General features: G+C 43.2%; 1 protein-coding gene across 1 annotated transcript in view; it reads right to left on the bottom strand.

Moving 5' to 3' along the window:
• fras1 (Fraser extracellular matrix complex subunit 1) overlaps positions 1-16815 on the bottom strand; it is a 101451-nt gene that overhangs the window by 58161 nt on the left and 26475 nt on the right. Inside the window, exons 3-8 of the mRNA XM_029259455.1 lie at positions 3985-4092; positions 3564-3656; positions 2912-3071; positions 2213-2346; positions 1724-1807; positions 784-885 (exon numbers count right to left, since the gene is read on the bottom strand). Coding sequence (XP_029115288.1) covers positions 784-885; positions 1724-1807; positions 2213-2346; positions 2912-3071; positions 3564-3656; positions 3985-4092 — 681 coding nt within the window. The remainder of the gene's footprint in view (positions 1-783; positions 886-1723; positions 1808-2212; positions 2347-2911; positions 3072-3563; positions 3657-3984; positions 4093-16815) is intronic.

Raw genomic sequence — 16815 nt, 5'->3', positions numbered from 1 at the left:
CTTGAGTTCCCATTTATGTTGTTATTGGTATAATGCAGGTAGAGGATATTGTGGCGCGCAGCGCCGTGGGTTTGGATGGGGCGAAGGAGGACGCGGAGGCAGCGTTCATAACGAACGGTTTATTTGAACACCAACACAAAGGGAATAATGCTCTCGGGCCGAGGACCCCTTTTCCTCCAGGACCTGCGCTTACAGCCAGCCAGCCTGCCTTAGCACCCCTACGCTCTTCCAACACACCCGGAGACACGGTCACCCCACCATTTTCCCCCGACGTAACCCCAGCGGTTACGGACATTATTTACAAATTTCCCATAATGCAACTATTTACATTTAAACAGTAACGCGGGTCGTTACAATATATATGCAGAAGAAATGAGTGACTTTTAAAAATAGCAGACAACTATTAAATGTGAAGGTTAGGGAACATTTTGACTGACACGTGTACACTGGAATGTGCTTCAGTGCAGAGAATGACACTAAAGTCCCTGTTTGTGAGTTAGTGAATTCATTCCACATTCCATTTGAAATAATGAATAATAATCTCTTAGTTTTGAAGATTAAGAGTCTCAGTATTCAGCATGGATATCGACTGATCCATCCATCCATCCATCCATCCATCCATCACTAATAAGTGCTTTTTCGGTGCAGGCTAGTCTGCAGGCTGTTTCGGAGGCATAAAGCATATAGCAGTGTACACTCTGAATCAGTGACTCTGGACTGAAGATAAACATTTTATTTGAAACTGCAGATGTGCATCATATTGCTCTGTCTGAGACAACTGACCTTGTTACAGGTGCGAGGTGGACAGGTCTGGGTGCGGCAGCGAGCCTGACCCTGGTGACATCGGCAAGTAGTGCAGCTGTCCTTCTGCCACTGCTCCCCATGCTGAGGGCACAATGCATTCAGGATCAGAGAACCGCCAACAAGAACTGGGCAGTCAAAAACATGGCCAATGGCTCTATCCATTACTACTGAGTAACTTTATCAAATAAAGAGTGACTATTTACAAAGGTAAGGAGGAATGCAAAGTCATGGGACAAGAAACCACAGATGCCTACGGATAACACTTTCAGCAATGAATACTTGTAGATTGGTGTGGAATACAAAAATATAGGGGGCCTCAAAACAACTATACCTTTTTCCAGCTTAGCCACAAAGTACTGTAAGACTATGTTAATGAACAACTGCAAGAAGTTGTGTTTTACCTGCAAGCAATAAGCACATACTACTTTTCAATTCTTTTTGTTATATTCATATTGCAGATTAGGAAGGAATCAAAAGACAAGTTAATATGAGAAAGACCTGGAGCACCAAACTGACATGCAAGTAGCTTCTTCTGTGGCTGAGAGATGAATAAAGAGCTTAGATAGTAAAGAGACAATGTACTGGGTTAAGAAAACCTTGTGCTAGATTATGCATGAGGCAGGCTTGCTGCTCTGAGAGAAAGTGTTATCAGCACTCTCTTCCCTATGTCCCAGAGAGGAGGTTGGCCACTGGTGTTCCCACTGGAGAAGCCCATCGGATCTTCGGGCCCCCTGCCAGTAGTAGCTGGCGAGCTCCGGGCTTTGTCCCTTACATTCACTTCTCTAAGGAGTCTTTACTCTGCTTCTCATCCACCTTCAAAGCCTTGTTATCTCAGTGTGCTTGTAGCTTATGGCACTGCTTTCTTCCTAACAAAAGCAAAATGCAGCCATCTCTCTGAACCCATGTGACTGAAGGTTACCTTGAAGGCCTGTCCAGCCACCAAGCAAGAGTTTGGCACGCACTGAGGGCAGCACTTTCCTGGCGGGATCTCCAGGTTCTCGTGCTGTCCAATGACATGGAAACATCGCAGGTATGGAGTGCACAGAGAGACCAACTGACTTTGACCTCTTTGCACTAATCTCAGCCATTCACGTCTACATTGCAATTTATCTTTCCCTTATGAAGCTGATGTACACGGAATGCTCATATCTGCTGAATATCCAGGTAAGAAAATACTTCCCAAATTAATAATTAATACACTGATCAATGAACTTGTGTTTTAACAAAGTACATTAAGTAACTACAGTACAACACCAACACCAGCAAATAAATCCATTTGCTCAAAACTATAAAGTCCTACTACACTTTACAAAAATGTTGTAAAGTGATAGGTACAGTATATAATCTAGTTTGTAAATGCTGCTGCTGATGGTTTCTGTGCCAGTGACTGTGCATTGGCAGTACTGACCGGCTTGCACACAACGGGTTGACACTCCACTACCGAGCACTGTGTCACTCCCATGTTGCAGACACACTTAGTGCACGGTGTTGGCTGCCACTCCTCCCCGTCCCTGAGCTCCTGCCCTTCCAACAAGCAGGATGCTGCAGAAAAAACAAAAGGAGCACAGCAGTGTTACAAGGTCTTAAAAGAAGAATACAGATTGAACTGTTACACACTTTCTTCTCACAGTGGAAAGCCCAGATAAGGTCTCCACAGAAGTTTTCTGAACACACACAGGCGAGGGCATGTGCAGGAAGCTGTTTTTCTACAATCAGAAAATTCAAGGCATGTCACCCACAGCAGGTGGAACCTCGAGTGACAGGTGACTGCTGCATTTCCACTGTATGCTTCTGTTCTAACACATCTCACCCTCTCAGTGTAATGGGCTCTGTTTTCTGTTTTGTTCAGAACAATGTTTTAAAAATTTGCTGGCCACAATGCATCACTTGGAGAGATCCGTGAGAAAATCTTGCACATTTGTATCATTTTAGTTAACCTCTACGTCTATTCTCGTAATTCTGCGTGCACAAGAAGAAGATTCCCCATACTTGATAATCCAAAATAACACTGATGCTTTGTTTCCCTTCACATTTAAGTGAATTTCCTGGCAAAAAGACATTACACTCCTGAGTACTCCCGGTGAATTCCTTAAGTGTGAGCGCTGACCTCCTTTGCGCAGGCACTTGGGGCAGCATTGTCCAGGGGTGGTGGAGAGGGTCTCGTCCCTCCCGCAGCTGAGTGGGGGGCAGGGCACGGGGCCACAGGACACTTTCCCTTGAGAACAGGCACAGAGCGAGCACTTGGAGCCGCTCCATTGACTGCCATTCTGTAGTCAACGGTCAGAGCAGAAGGAGGGGAATCGGGGTGGGAGATGTTTAACTTCAAGCAGACAAGGTCGCCTACACTCCCAGGACTTCTTATAGCAATGAATCCAGAGCCATTGAGAAGAAAAGATGCTATGTTTCATTAATGCTATGTTTCACGCACCAGCGAAACTGAATCACTCAGCTCTAATTAGAGGGCTATTTCTCTTCAGCATACCAGTGTATGTGAAGTTAATCTGTAAGACTTGGCTGTAACAAGGGAGCCCTCTGTCACATCAAGCTGAGTCATTCAGTACAAGATACTGAATGGTGGTTTGTTAGAAAATGGACAAAACCAACATAGGGTTCGTCATGTGAGCAAAAGTGGCAGTGAGCATAAGAAACTGTATCAGCAGGTGCGACTGGAGTGTTGCTCCTGGATACGGCGGGCAGCTGCTGGTTGATGCCGATGCATCGTTCTTTCAGTGGTCCTTGAAAAATATGGTGTCACTTACCCCATAGACAGCTCCTTCATGCTGACAAGAGCCTTGGGATTGAGGAAAACATTCTGGACAACATTTGTTGGGAGGTATTCTTAAGCGTTCTCCCTAGGAACACATTGAATAAGAATACTTATTTATGGGCGCTATCTTATTCAAAAGTTTTTATGAATACAATACGAAACACAAAAAGTAGAGGGTTTTTTTATATAAACGTGTGACATAAAAATCCAGTACATTACAGTAAAACAGCTACAGAAGCCAAATCATGCCAGCAGCCTGTTTGACTGAATCATTGCATTATTTATAAAATGACAAAACATGGCACAGAGCAGTGTGACTAGAGCACCCAGACTATACACAGAATGTGACACCACGTGAAGAAGAGAAAACATCACATCACATCATTGATTCTCATGTTCTCTTTCCAGCTCACCTTCTGAAAATCACAATGGGGGTTCTGGCACAGAGAGGCCTGGCAGATCACAATATCACTGAAGCAGGTGCACTCTTGGCAAGAGTCTGGCTTCCAGGAAGAGTTGTTCTGCAGATGAAAAGAAAGGAGTGAGTGTATATGGAACATATTGAGAATTTTTGTCTTCAGAACTCATTTATAGCTACAACAGATATTCACTCTACTGCCATAGAGCTGATGTTAGTTTGATACACTCATAAAATGGTTCATAAAAAATTGACAATGTGCACAAAGTGATACCTATTGGGTGAGTGTGTAGATTTAGGAGATTGGAGATAGACACTGGAGGTCCATCCATTGTCAACAACTGCTTGTCCTGTGCAGGGTTGCGGCGAACTCAAAATTAACTTATCCTAATTTCTTACTTTATTATAGACAATGGCTTATTTAAATCTTCCACTTGGACCAATGCATATCCTGTGAAGATTGTTCCTGAAACTCTTATGGGGAAAAATCCATGGATGTCAGAATATGGTATAGATGTAGATGATCAAAATGCCATGTTGATGTAGTAACTTGGAATCGGATACACATTCTTCTTAGACCAGAACTAACTTTATCAGTGCAAACATCAAACAACTCATGACTCTTAGCAACTGAAAGTATGAGTTGGTAAAAGATACAATTTTTCTAATAAAACCACTTTAATGCACAGAGATGTTTGAGCTCTAACACGTCACACGTGGTAATCTTCGGCAAGAGGAGAACAGGACACATAATGGGGGAATCGCCAATGCGAGAGAATGCTTACATCATCCAAAGTGTGAGGCAGCCGTGAGCAAACCCAAAAGAGGAGGTCTGTTTTACTGATCGTGTCCCATCTGTGAGGGAAGCCCCCTCCACCATGCATTTATTTCCTCTGATAAGCAGCCAAGTTAAAGAATAGGTCCTTTGAGGTGCAGGTGGCCTTTTCACCCCCCAGTCCCACCCATTAAGCGTTCGAAGAAAAACCCCCCAGGTCAGGCAGGCCACTCTACAAGGCATACCAGCAGCTCAGCTCACGTAGCTCAGTCTATAAAACAGCAGATTACTGGATGTGGGCCCTAATTATAGTCATATAATGTCTCACTAGCTTCAGGAGCAATTAAATTCTTCTGATGCTCAGTGACTGTTAATTATATATAAATATGGGCAAATTGTAAATCACTGTGACTGGAAAACATCCAAGGTTCCAAATATTTGAATAACACTTTTTAAAAGAATTTTAAAATGTTACTTCAAATACGCGGGGGGGGGGGGGGGGGGGGGGGGGGGGGCATGGTAGTGTGGCGGGTTTGGCCGGTGCCCACTGTGTGGTGGGTCTCGGGTTTGAGCTCTGTTTGGGGTGCCTTGCAAGGGACTGTCGTCCCGTCCTGAGTGTGTTCCCTCCCCCTTTGGCCTTGCACCCTGCGTTAGGCTCTGGCTCCTCGCGACCCTGCTCGGGACAAGCGGTTGTAGCCGTTGGTTGGTATTTTAAATACTTTAATTCATACTGTACATTACAATCTTGTATCTTTCTGCTTGCAGGATTAAAATTCAACAAAAAAAGTGATGCACACTTATAGGGATTAAAAAAGCTGTCAACACAGCAAAGAAAACAACTCCAGTCAGGAATATTGTAAATTACTAATACTATTTAATGTATACTGTATATGACATTAGGTCATAAGGTCACGCCCACGGCCTCCACACCTGCTCGCGGAACCTCATCCAGAGCAACCCTGTGTCCAGTGCGTCTACAGACAAGCAACCTCCTTCCCACCTTTCCCTCATTCCTGTCTCTCTGATCCTAACCCTCGCTGTTCTTGTTTAACAACGTCTCTCGTCTCGCCCTTCAGAATGACATCTGCGAATCACCTGTCCCCGACAACGGCTTTTGCCTTTCCCCTTTGGTTTGTACCAAATAAATCCACCCACATTTGAGTTCTCTGCAACACTGCCTCACTTTCGCCTCTTTCATGATGACACATAAGCAGCCAGATTAGCCTTTAAAAATTCACTGTGCTTAGGTCTTAATTTGGCAAAATATATTGATGATTTTATCCTCCTGATAATCTGAATAAGTATGAGACAATTGGGGGATGATGGTGGTGCGGCAAGTTTGACCAATCTCTTGCTGTGTGGTGGGTCTGGGGTTCAAGCCCTACTTGAGGTACGTGGCGGCTTTGTGTTTCTCCCTACGCTTGCCTCCCTGAACATACAGACATGGTAACCCACCTCTGTTCCTCCCTTGACTTGCCTTGAACACCACATGAGTGGTTGCTATTGGTCAGGTTCCACTCGGCACCTTACATGCATGCATGAGATAACTATGAGGGTACAGCTACAGAGAACATAAAATGCTAATCATATATTTGCTACAATTTTGGGCCTGAATAAAAGCTTTGTTGGATTTGCATAACTTCACACACTGGCAGGCTTTAATAAGTGAGGAGCCTCTACATCTCTTGTCAAAATGACTTAGTTAAGGCTGTTGAAGATGGACAAATGGTGCACGTTAAGAGAACGGAAATGGAACAAAACATAGAATGCCTGTAGGTTCCATGAATATTTCTTTTTAATGTACTCTCAAAACTGTACATACTAAACATTTTTAGTAATGTGAGGAGAAACTGAACAAACTGAGCTGTAAAGTGAAATTAAGCACCTCTAACTGAAACTGAATTGAAATGAACTAATTCTTCACTTATGACAGTTTAGATGCATCAAAAGATAAATATTCATGATAATTCTCATTCTCACAGTAAATACCGTCATTGCTTCTGGTGCATAAATAATTTACCTTAAATGACTGCAAGCTTTCCTATTTTTCATAACTAATTGTATTTGAAGAGTAAGGCATAGAAGGTCACCATAAAAGCAAGACTCGTGCTTAATGGTATTTGACATAAAAAAACCACTCTCGGCAAAGCCTACACTTTGATAAGGAAATAAGTCAGTGAGCCTGCAGGGTTAGAAAAGAACATTAAGAGTCAGGAAACAGTGGTGAGACAATGAGAGACTTGGAGGCAACCTGAGTGATGCAAAGTGCAGCATCAACATGAAAACTTAACATTTCTGTATTGATGCATGCCTTTTTTGGACTATGCTCACATGACGGGTGTAGTGATGGATGCAATACTGACCTTTAGATATAAACATTCTACACACCGGTACAGTACTACAAGTGCCGTATAACGTAAATAATCAGTTTTCTAAATAAAAAAGAACACACATAGTTGTGTGCTGTAAAGGGCAGGTATTGGCATTTTGTGCACGTGCATCTGCACACACAGATCACCAAAAGAGCATCTAAATAACAATGAATCCACTATTTAAGTTCAAATGACTAAGTCTGAGTCTAATTTTATGTGGATAAACTACACATGCCTTTACAGTGAGAGAGATGAGCTGAGTTCCTACACATAAAGAGTAGTGCTTAAAAAAGGCTCACGCTGGTGGGCTCCTTTTAGTCATATGCATGAGCAGACTTTCTGACCTTACTGGGAGATTACAGTGAAATTTGGGGCACACTTACCAGGGCGACTACTCTCTTCAGCCTCTTTGTTATGGAAACAAGGCTGGTCATTATTTTTTCAAAGCAACCATGTTGGATTCAAACCGTTTTATGAGAGCGCAGAAAGAAAAAAAACCCAAGGGCTCAGACTTAAAATCAGGAGGAGTGTTATGTGACCTTGAAACTTGCACAGAATGTAACGTAGTCTGGCTCTGGTTGTTCACAAACCAGGGAAACAGTATTGTAGCTAGGTTTAAATGTTAAAACTATAAAAAAAGTCATCAATGAAAATTTCCACTATTGACAGAAAAAATGCTAATCTACATTCTAGTGGTTTACAGTTAAGAGTTTAGAGTTTGTGGTCCCCAAGCATGGACGTTCACTTTATCTTTACCCAACGGTTCTGCTGCAGGACACTTGAACTTATGTATTTTACCCAACTTCCTTTATTGAAGTATAAAAAGGCTGTGTATGTTTAAGTATAGAAAACAATAAAGGAGATTAATCCCTTTAACAGTGATTTAGTTTTTTTAAGTCTTTTCTGTATATATATTAAAAAAAAAAATCTGAATATGAATCTTGCATAATCGGACGTTCACAATTTGTATTCAGTGACTTGAATGACAAAATGCTTGACGTGTATGCTGCTTAAGTTTCATTATTAAGGTAAAGTAGATCCTTTCGATCAAAGATAAAATCGGCCTGTTACAATGTGAACTGGAAGATGATGGATATAGTCATAACAACAATAACTGACAGCAATTTTAAATTGTATTATGTTGTAATAGAACCAGTTATTGTTACTATAATAATATTAGAGCATAATGAAACATTTAAAAATAGATGTTAGTTAATAACCAACGCATAACTGGCTAAACAGCACATGTACTGCTTGTTCGTACTGAAATGAGATTTTGTTAAATTATAGAAGGATGCATATAGTAGAACTGAAGCAAAGTCTACTAAAAGACAGGAACACACTTCTGAATCACCCAACATGACATTTCCCTGTGGAGACACAGTGCACAACACTGCCATTCATGTATTGTGTCAATACTCTCTGTGTCTGTCATGGATTGTATGTCACATTAAACAAATTGTTTCTTTACATCTCTAATTATATGCATTTGTGGATTATTTAAAGCTGGATTCCTGTTGATGAACATTTTATCTCAGGATTGCTAAATAGTAACGATGACAGCAGACAGCACACTGAAAAAAAAATTAGTTTTCTGTAAGGAAAACTTTATAAGTGCTAGTTGAGTATTGTTACAGCCTATGGACATCATGAAGCGAGATTAAATACAAATACAGCTAGCTCTGCCTTCAGCACTACAATATTTTATTGTTTTCCTTTACTTCATTTTTTCTCCTTATTTCCAAGCTGTTGGAAGATAGGATTGACTTACAGTAATAACGACTTTGAAAATAATGTTTGTACCCACTTAAACATATTTTGCCTGAAGCTGAACACTATTCTTTAGGAAGGTTTGCAGTGATTTACATTGTGACACATATGACCTCTCACCCTGGAGTAATGAATTACCTTGCTGTGCCCTACCGAGCATGGGCCCCACACCACCCAGCCTATTTACACAATTCCCATTCTGGATTCAGACCAGAACTCTGAACTCTTATAAGACAGAAGTTATACTATTGGTTTTACTTGTGCTTATTTCACATCTGAATGTGTTCATTTACAAATTATTTTAAAGTCACACACCAAACAATGAGTTACTTGGTTACTCTACACACACACACACATTTTCAGAACCGCTTGTCCCATACGGGGTCACGGGGAACCGGAGCCAACCCGGTAACACAGGGCGTAAGGCCGGAGGGGGAGGGGACACACCCAGGACGGGACGCCAGTCCGTCGCAAGGCACCCCAAGCGGGATTCGAACCCCAGACCCACCGGAGAGGAGGACTGTGGTCCAACCCACTGCGCCACCGCACCCCCGGTGGTTACTCTACATTTACATGTATTTATATGCATTTACTCATAGCATTTTTATTACTTTTCAAAGAAATACTGCTCTGTACTGGCATGTACCATTAATCCATGTAGTGAGAGCTCTTCAAGAACATTTTGAGGAAAAACACTGAGATGCGGTATGCAACAAAAAAGCTACATGAAAGAGGAACATTTACATACTCTGTAAGGGAAGACAGAAACACTAGAACATGCTGTTCTGATATTCCAAGGGAGTCGCTGAGCACTGATGCCATCTATACAGGACTCAGTGTTTTTCCACTTCAGTACAGGACTTGCTTGCGATAGTCTTCATTAACAGGCTGTTCCGAAACCAACTCAGGTTCTCAGGGCTATCTCATTCATTCATTCTTTCAACGTACACAGGATAAGATGCTATATTTCCTGCACATACATCAACGGCTGTAAACAAGGCCCAATCCCACTGACCTCACCACCTTGCACATAAAGCCCCAGAGAAAAATTGGGCAATGCCATCATAAATCTGCATGACTCAGCACTCAGACACTTAATCTCCTCCCCAACCACCACAGCTACTCATAGGGTGCCAACATGGGTATTTCACTGAGGTTATCAAGTGGGCACCTCCCTTCATTGGTGTTTTGTTGAGTTAGACCAACAACACCTCAGGAAGGCTCAACAGTGAAGTCTGGTGTCCCACACCCACCCAGCTCCACACACGTTAGATGCCCTTCACCCACAGCAAACACAGCTGCGCAAACTCCAAACATCCTGATCAACAACAACACCACACCTCCATACGTAGTACCAAAAAGCTGCCCCCTCTGCAAGACACCTCCTACCCACCTTACCAAAACATTACGCACCAGCCTCCGACCTACAACCCCAACTATCCTGCTCTCTTCTCATCCATAGCCACTGATTCGCCTTCTCAACAGCCTCAGAGAGCTCCTTTACTGTCAGCCTTGGCGAGTGGCCTCTGACACCAAATTCCACCAGCAGCAATGCTGCTGATTTAGCCAAAAACATCCCGAATATGTTGTTCAAATTCTGGCCTGAGACATCATTCCCAAAAACAAACACTCTCTGGGACACTCCCTGTCATCTTTGCAGAATTAACACTAAAGGCAGAAGGAAGTTAAATTTACCAAAAAAGGTTGATTTTCTGTAATGGAGATAAGAGATAAATAGTTTAAAAACATACCTTTCTCAGTAATAATTAAAATTAACATACTGGTCTATGCTTGAATTTCAGAAGAAATATTCAAACAGAATTTCATTTTGTTCTAACAAAATTTATCGCAAAAAAATGATCTGTGCATGAAACAACGTTTTTTTATATTTACACAACTATTAATAACTGAGGGGGGGCGTGGTGGCGCAGCGGGTTGGACCACAGTCCTGCTCTTCGGTGGGTCTGGGGTTCGAGTCCCGCTTGGGGGTGCCTTGCGACGGACTGGCGTCCCGTCCTGGGTGTGTCCCCTCCCCCTCCGGCCTTACGCCCTGCGTTACCGGGTAGGCTCCGGTTCCCCGCGACCCCGTATGGGACAAGCGGTTCTGAAAATGTGTGTGTGTGTATTAATAACTGAAGTTACTACCTCTTTCCATAACTTGTCTACTGAAACAGGAGAACGTTTTGATGTTTTATTTTTATTATGTTGCACATTTTTTGCTTTTGTTCTGCTGTTTATCAAAAGAAACTGACATATTTAGCACTTCTCTACATTTATACAACTTGGCATTCTTTCAAAGCAATTGAGCTTTAGTATTATTCAGAGTGATACAACAGGAGTCCAAAAAGTGACACTTCTATTCAGAAAATGAATTTGAGTACAAGTCATATGAGTCATGAGGGGGAGGCGGTGGCACAGTGAGTTTGGCCGGGTCCTGCTCTCTGGCGGGTCTGGGGTCTGCATCCCGCTTGGGGTGCCTTGCGACGGACTAGCATCCCGTCCTGGATGCGTACCCTCCCCCTCCGGCCTTGCGCCCTGTGTTTCCGGGTTAGGACAGCTTGCCGTAACCCCGCTTGAGAGAAGTGGTTTTAGTCAATATGTGTGTGTATGTGTGTCATATTACTCACACAAGAGAAATAACAACAACAGAGAGTGTAAGACTGATTCATGGTTGCCTGCCTGCTTGGCACTGAAACAGACCTGGACTGGTGTTTGCTTCTCCCTGCTTCATACAACATTCATACTCATCTCTGGTATATGCTAATATATATTATTTTAAATGTAAAACCTAAAGATAAATAATAAAATAAAAATCACTGAAGATTTATGGGTAATGTGAAACATTAGATCTGGTTTACCACATAGCTCATCTAAGGCACAATTTCTTTCCAGGCTGATAAACAGAATTATAAGCCACATTAAACTACATTAAACCCCATGCCAATTAACCATAATCTGTTACTTCCACAAATATGGGCATATCATATGATAGTCAGATTCCAAAATGCTTATACTGGACCGACATCTATCTATTGCATTAAAAGTTGAATTAATACATAAACAGTCAGTATCATATAAATGTATGTCATGTTTGTAAGTGTTTTTGTGTGGTACTAATAGCTTGAAAAGAGCTGAATATCACGGGAAAATGGCAATACAGAGTAATGAAAACGTCTTGTTATGTCAGTGGGATTTGCTGATATCATATCATAAATTGATGTCCATTTTGAGACTCAGGAACACACAGATTTTTAGCATTGGAACGAATGGTAATTACATCTAGACGTTATCAGAATCAACCTTACAAAAGGTTTCCCAGGAACGCATTACCTTTGCAAGGCACGGGAAGACTCTGTTATGACGTTCTTGTACTGTCCTATTTGTTACTTTACGTCATAGGTCTTATACATTGTTCTACACGCGTTTCTTCACATTGTTGTGATATAAACAAAACGCCCAGTTCACGACAAAAAAGCAAGCCTTTTTCAGTTCAAAATCAAATATGTATACAAGAACCTCAAATACTACATACATGACTTGTCAGGAAGATGCACAGCAATGGACAGTGTGTTGGTGATGAAATGAAAAACAAAGGCTGACGGTCCACTAGATGCCAATATTCAAACTCACAGTTTAGGCTTATTGGCCAGTGAGATGGTTGTAGGGACACTGATGGCCTCCTGAAAAGAGCACAAGTGCGCAGATTACAAGCAGCACATCACTGTGGCAGCTTTGACAATGCTGTAAAACCCAATAGGAGGAGCAGCAAACATGAGCACAGGAGGTGGTGGAACTGCAGCAGGTGGTTAGCTGAATGGGGCTGTAAACTTGCGAAGCCTCGACAAATGGTCGAGCAGTCGTATGGCACCTGGAGGTCTGGCGTGACTCGTCAAGCATGGCTGCCGAAATGGAAACAAGTGGGGCCATTACCTTTTCATTGTCCCCCTGCTCTCTGTGTCTGTGTGTACATTGGTCATGCTATTGATGGCAAGTGTTGAGCTTGAAGAAAATATCAATACTGCCTTCTTCCACCTTTCAAAGGTAATGTGTTCCTGAAATACCCTTCATAATGTGAATTCTCGTATATCAAACAAGTAAAAAGAATTTGCTTCAACTGAACTTTTTCTTATGTGCTCCTGAGCCCCAAAACTGATACTTATTGTCATGGGGACAGGGGCGAGAGACCAAGGAGATGGCGTGGACCCAGTCGCGGGTTCATTTATTGCGGCACAGACAAGGAGCAATCCGGGACCATAGGGAGGGACAGGCGTGGGTCATTTAAGGCGCAGACGTTGTTCTTGGGACGAGACAGGATTCTAAGTTGATCAGGTGAGGCAGGACATCTGAAACTAGGAAGGCAGCAAACAGGGAAAGAAGGACAAAGGGCAAAGAGGAACTGGAAGGACAAGGAGGTAAGTGGGGTTCTTCTGGCTTTTGCAGGAGAACCAGTTTGACTCAAAGAGGTTTCACAGCCAGGTGAACCAGGACAGCATCTTTAATACTCTGTGGATGTGATTCGAGGGAGTGGGCATTACACTTATGTCTCACACACACACACACACACACACACACACACACATTTTCTGAAACTGTCTGCCCCATGTGGGGTCACGGGGACCCGGAGCCTAACCCGGCAACACAGGGCGTAAGACTGGAGGGGGAGGGGACACACCCAGGACGGGACGCCAGTCCATCGCAAGGCACCCCAAGCGGGACTCGAACCCCAGACCCACCAGAGAGCAGGACTGTGGTCCAACCCACTGCACCACCGCACCCCCCTAAAAGTTAACATAATAAGACAATTTCCCTTTATTCACCACTTTTTAATACTCAGTGTAATACTCAGTTCAGGACAGTTTTTCAGGTGTAGTTAATTTCAGTTAATGGTACACTGTACAGTACCTGCTAATTTATAAATAGCATATTTTGAACCTATTTATGTACATTTACTCATTTTAGCTCATGCTATTCTCCAAAGTGACTTACAATGCTAAGATACTTTTTTTAGCAATTATTTGCCACGGGAAATTTCCTTGTTTATTCTGGTGAGTGTTTATATTCCTCCTCAAGCTTGTGTGAGTGCAGTGTTGCAACAGCTGACTGATGAGATCACACACACACGGAGCAACTATACCCGGACTCTTATCATCATCCTGAGAGATTTTAACAGCGCAAACGTCGCCCGTGAGCTGCCCAAATACAGACAGCACATCACATACCCCAGGAGAGAGGGTAACATACTGGACCATTGCTACACCACATTAAAGGACTCATGTCGTTCTGCCCCCCGTACATCTTTGGCCTCTCTGATCGCTGTCCGGTTCACCTTCTCCTGACCTACAGGCTGAAACTTAAACTAGCTAAGCCTATAGTAAGGACTATAAAGAGAAGGACCAAGGAAACAGAATTGGAACTACAGGCTTGTTTCGACTGTACTGGTTGCAGTGTCTTTGAAGATGCAGCCATTGACTTGGATGAGCTCAATGATACTGTGACATTTTAAATCAGTTTCTGTGAGGATATGTGTGTTCCCACCGGGACTCGCTTAACATATAATAATGACAACCATAGTTCGCAGCAAAACTCAGACAGCTCCGTCAGGCAAAGGAGGAGGCCTACAAAAGTGGGGACAGAGTCTTGTACAATCAGGCTTGAAACACACTAAAAAAAGCAGACAGGCGTAGCTAAGAAAAGCTACTGTGATAAGCTGGAAAAGAAGTTCTCAGCTGGTGACCCTGAATCAGTGTGGAATGGCCTGATGACATCATCACCTACAAGACACCATCACCCCACTCTGTGGGCAATCAACAACTGGCTAATGAGCTGAATGTGTTTTACCCCAGGTTTCAAAAGGCCGGTCTCACATCCCACACCCAGTCCAATCTTCTCTCCACATGACCATCAACACTCCCCCCGTTACTCAAACTACTCGAAGGACCTGCAAAGAGGATGTGTGCTGGGTCTTCCAGAAAGAGAAGACAAAAAAAGCACTAGGCCCTCATGGCGTCTCACCTGCCTATCTGAAAGTCTGTGCTGATCAGCTGTCACCCATCTCCACCCAGAACTCAACAGATTACTGGAGCAATGTGAAATCCCCTCCTGCTTCAAACACTCCACCATCATCTCAGTCCCAAAGAAACCCAAAATCACATGGCTAAATGACTACAGACCTGTTGCTTTGACAACTGTAGTCATGAAGTCATTCGAAAGACTGGTGTTGGCCTACCTGAAGGACATGACCGGACCCCTGCTGGATCCTGTCTACGTCAGTGGATGATGCAGTCAACAGAGGATTGCATTTCATCCTGCAACACCTTGACAGACCAGAGACTGATGCAAAGGTCTTATTTGTGGACTTCAGTTTAGAGTTTAACACCATCATCCCAGACTTCCTTCAGATCAAACTAATGCAGTTTTCTGTGCCCACCACCACCTGTCAGTGGATCAACTTCCTGACAGGCAGACAGCAACTGGTGAGGCTGGGAAATCCACTTCCAGCACCTGCACAGTCAGCACTGGTGCTCCTCAGGGATGTGTGCTCTCCCCACTACTCTTCTTCTGGTACACAAATGACTGCAACTCCAAGGACCCCTTTGTGAAGCTCCTGAAGTTTGCAGATGACACTACAGTTATCGGCCTCATCCAGGACAGCGATGAGTCTGCATACAGGAGGGAGGTTGAACAGTGGAGATGACTGTGGACTTTAGGAGGAACTCCCCAGCATCGCACCCCCCCTTACAACCCCCCTACCCTCTCAACAGCACCGTGTCAGCCACGGAGCCCTTCGGGTTCCTGGATCTCACCATCTCCCAGGACCTGAAGGGGGACACCTATATTGACTCCATCCTTAAAAAGGCCCAACAGCAGATGTACTTCCTTTGCCAACTGAAGAAATTCAACCTGTCACAGGAACCGCTAATCCTGTTCTACTCGGCTGTCATTGAGTCTGTCCTGTGCGTTGCCATAACTGTCCGGTTTGGCTCAGCTACCAAATCGGACAGAAACAGGCTACAAAGGACAGTGAAGACGGCTGAGAGGATCACTGGCGCACCCCTGCCTACCCGTCAGGTCCGGTACAAGTCCACAATGAGGAAGCAGGCGAGCAAATTGTCACTGATCCCACACACCCCGGGCACAAACTCTTTAGACTTCTCCCCTCTGGCAGGTGTTACACAGCACTGTCCACCACAACGACCCAGATATAAGAACAGTTTTTTCTCTCAGGCCATCACTCTCATAAAGTTAACACTCCTCTATAGGTCTCCTGTCAGTGCAACAAAATCCTATCACTTTTGTAATTTACTTCTTATTCACTTACATTTTATGTATTTATACTACTATTTATACTCTCGTATAAATATGCTATTTTTTTATTTATTCTGTAATTTTGTGTCAGCTGTTTGTTGTCTGTAAATACTGCAAGCATCAAGAACCACAGCAAATTCCCTGTGTGCATCAGCACACTTGGCCAATAAAACTGATTCTCATATTTACAGTTGGGTAACTTTCTTACGAGAGCAATTCAGAGTAAGTACCTTGCTCAAGGGTATTAGAGCTGCATGTGAGACTCAAACCTGCAACCTTTGGGTCCAAAGGCAGCAGATCTAAACACCAGACTACCAACTGCCACAAAATTTGTATTGTGCATCTTGTGTACCTTGTCGTGAGTCTGATCAATGTTTGTACAGTGTCTATATATCTCTGTTTCAGCTGCTGTATACAACCGAATATCTGCCGGAGATCAATAAAGTATTTATCTATCAATCTATCTAATACTGTATGACCGTCTACCGGTTCTTGTTCTGCTCTTTCATAGCTATTTCATACCAAACACTTAATAAATGCTTACCAATAAAGTACATGTGCATACTGTGACTATTTACAGGAACAAAGCTGTAAATTTCCTTGA

This window comes from Scleropages formosus, chromosome 17 (assembly GCF_900964775.1).
Source record: "Scleropages formosus chromosome 17, fSclFor1.1, whole genome shotgun sequence".
In the NCBI taxonomy this organism is placed as follows: Eukaryota; Metazoa; Chordata; class Actinopteri; order Osteoglossiformes; family Osteoglossidae; genus Scleropages; species Scleropages formosus.
The sequence above is the reverse complement of the archived record's forward strand: the minus strand, read 5'-3'. Positions and strand labels throughout refer to the sequence as shown.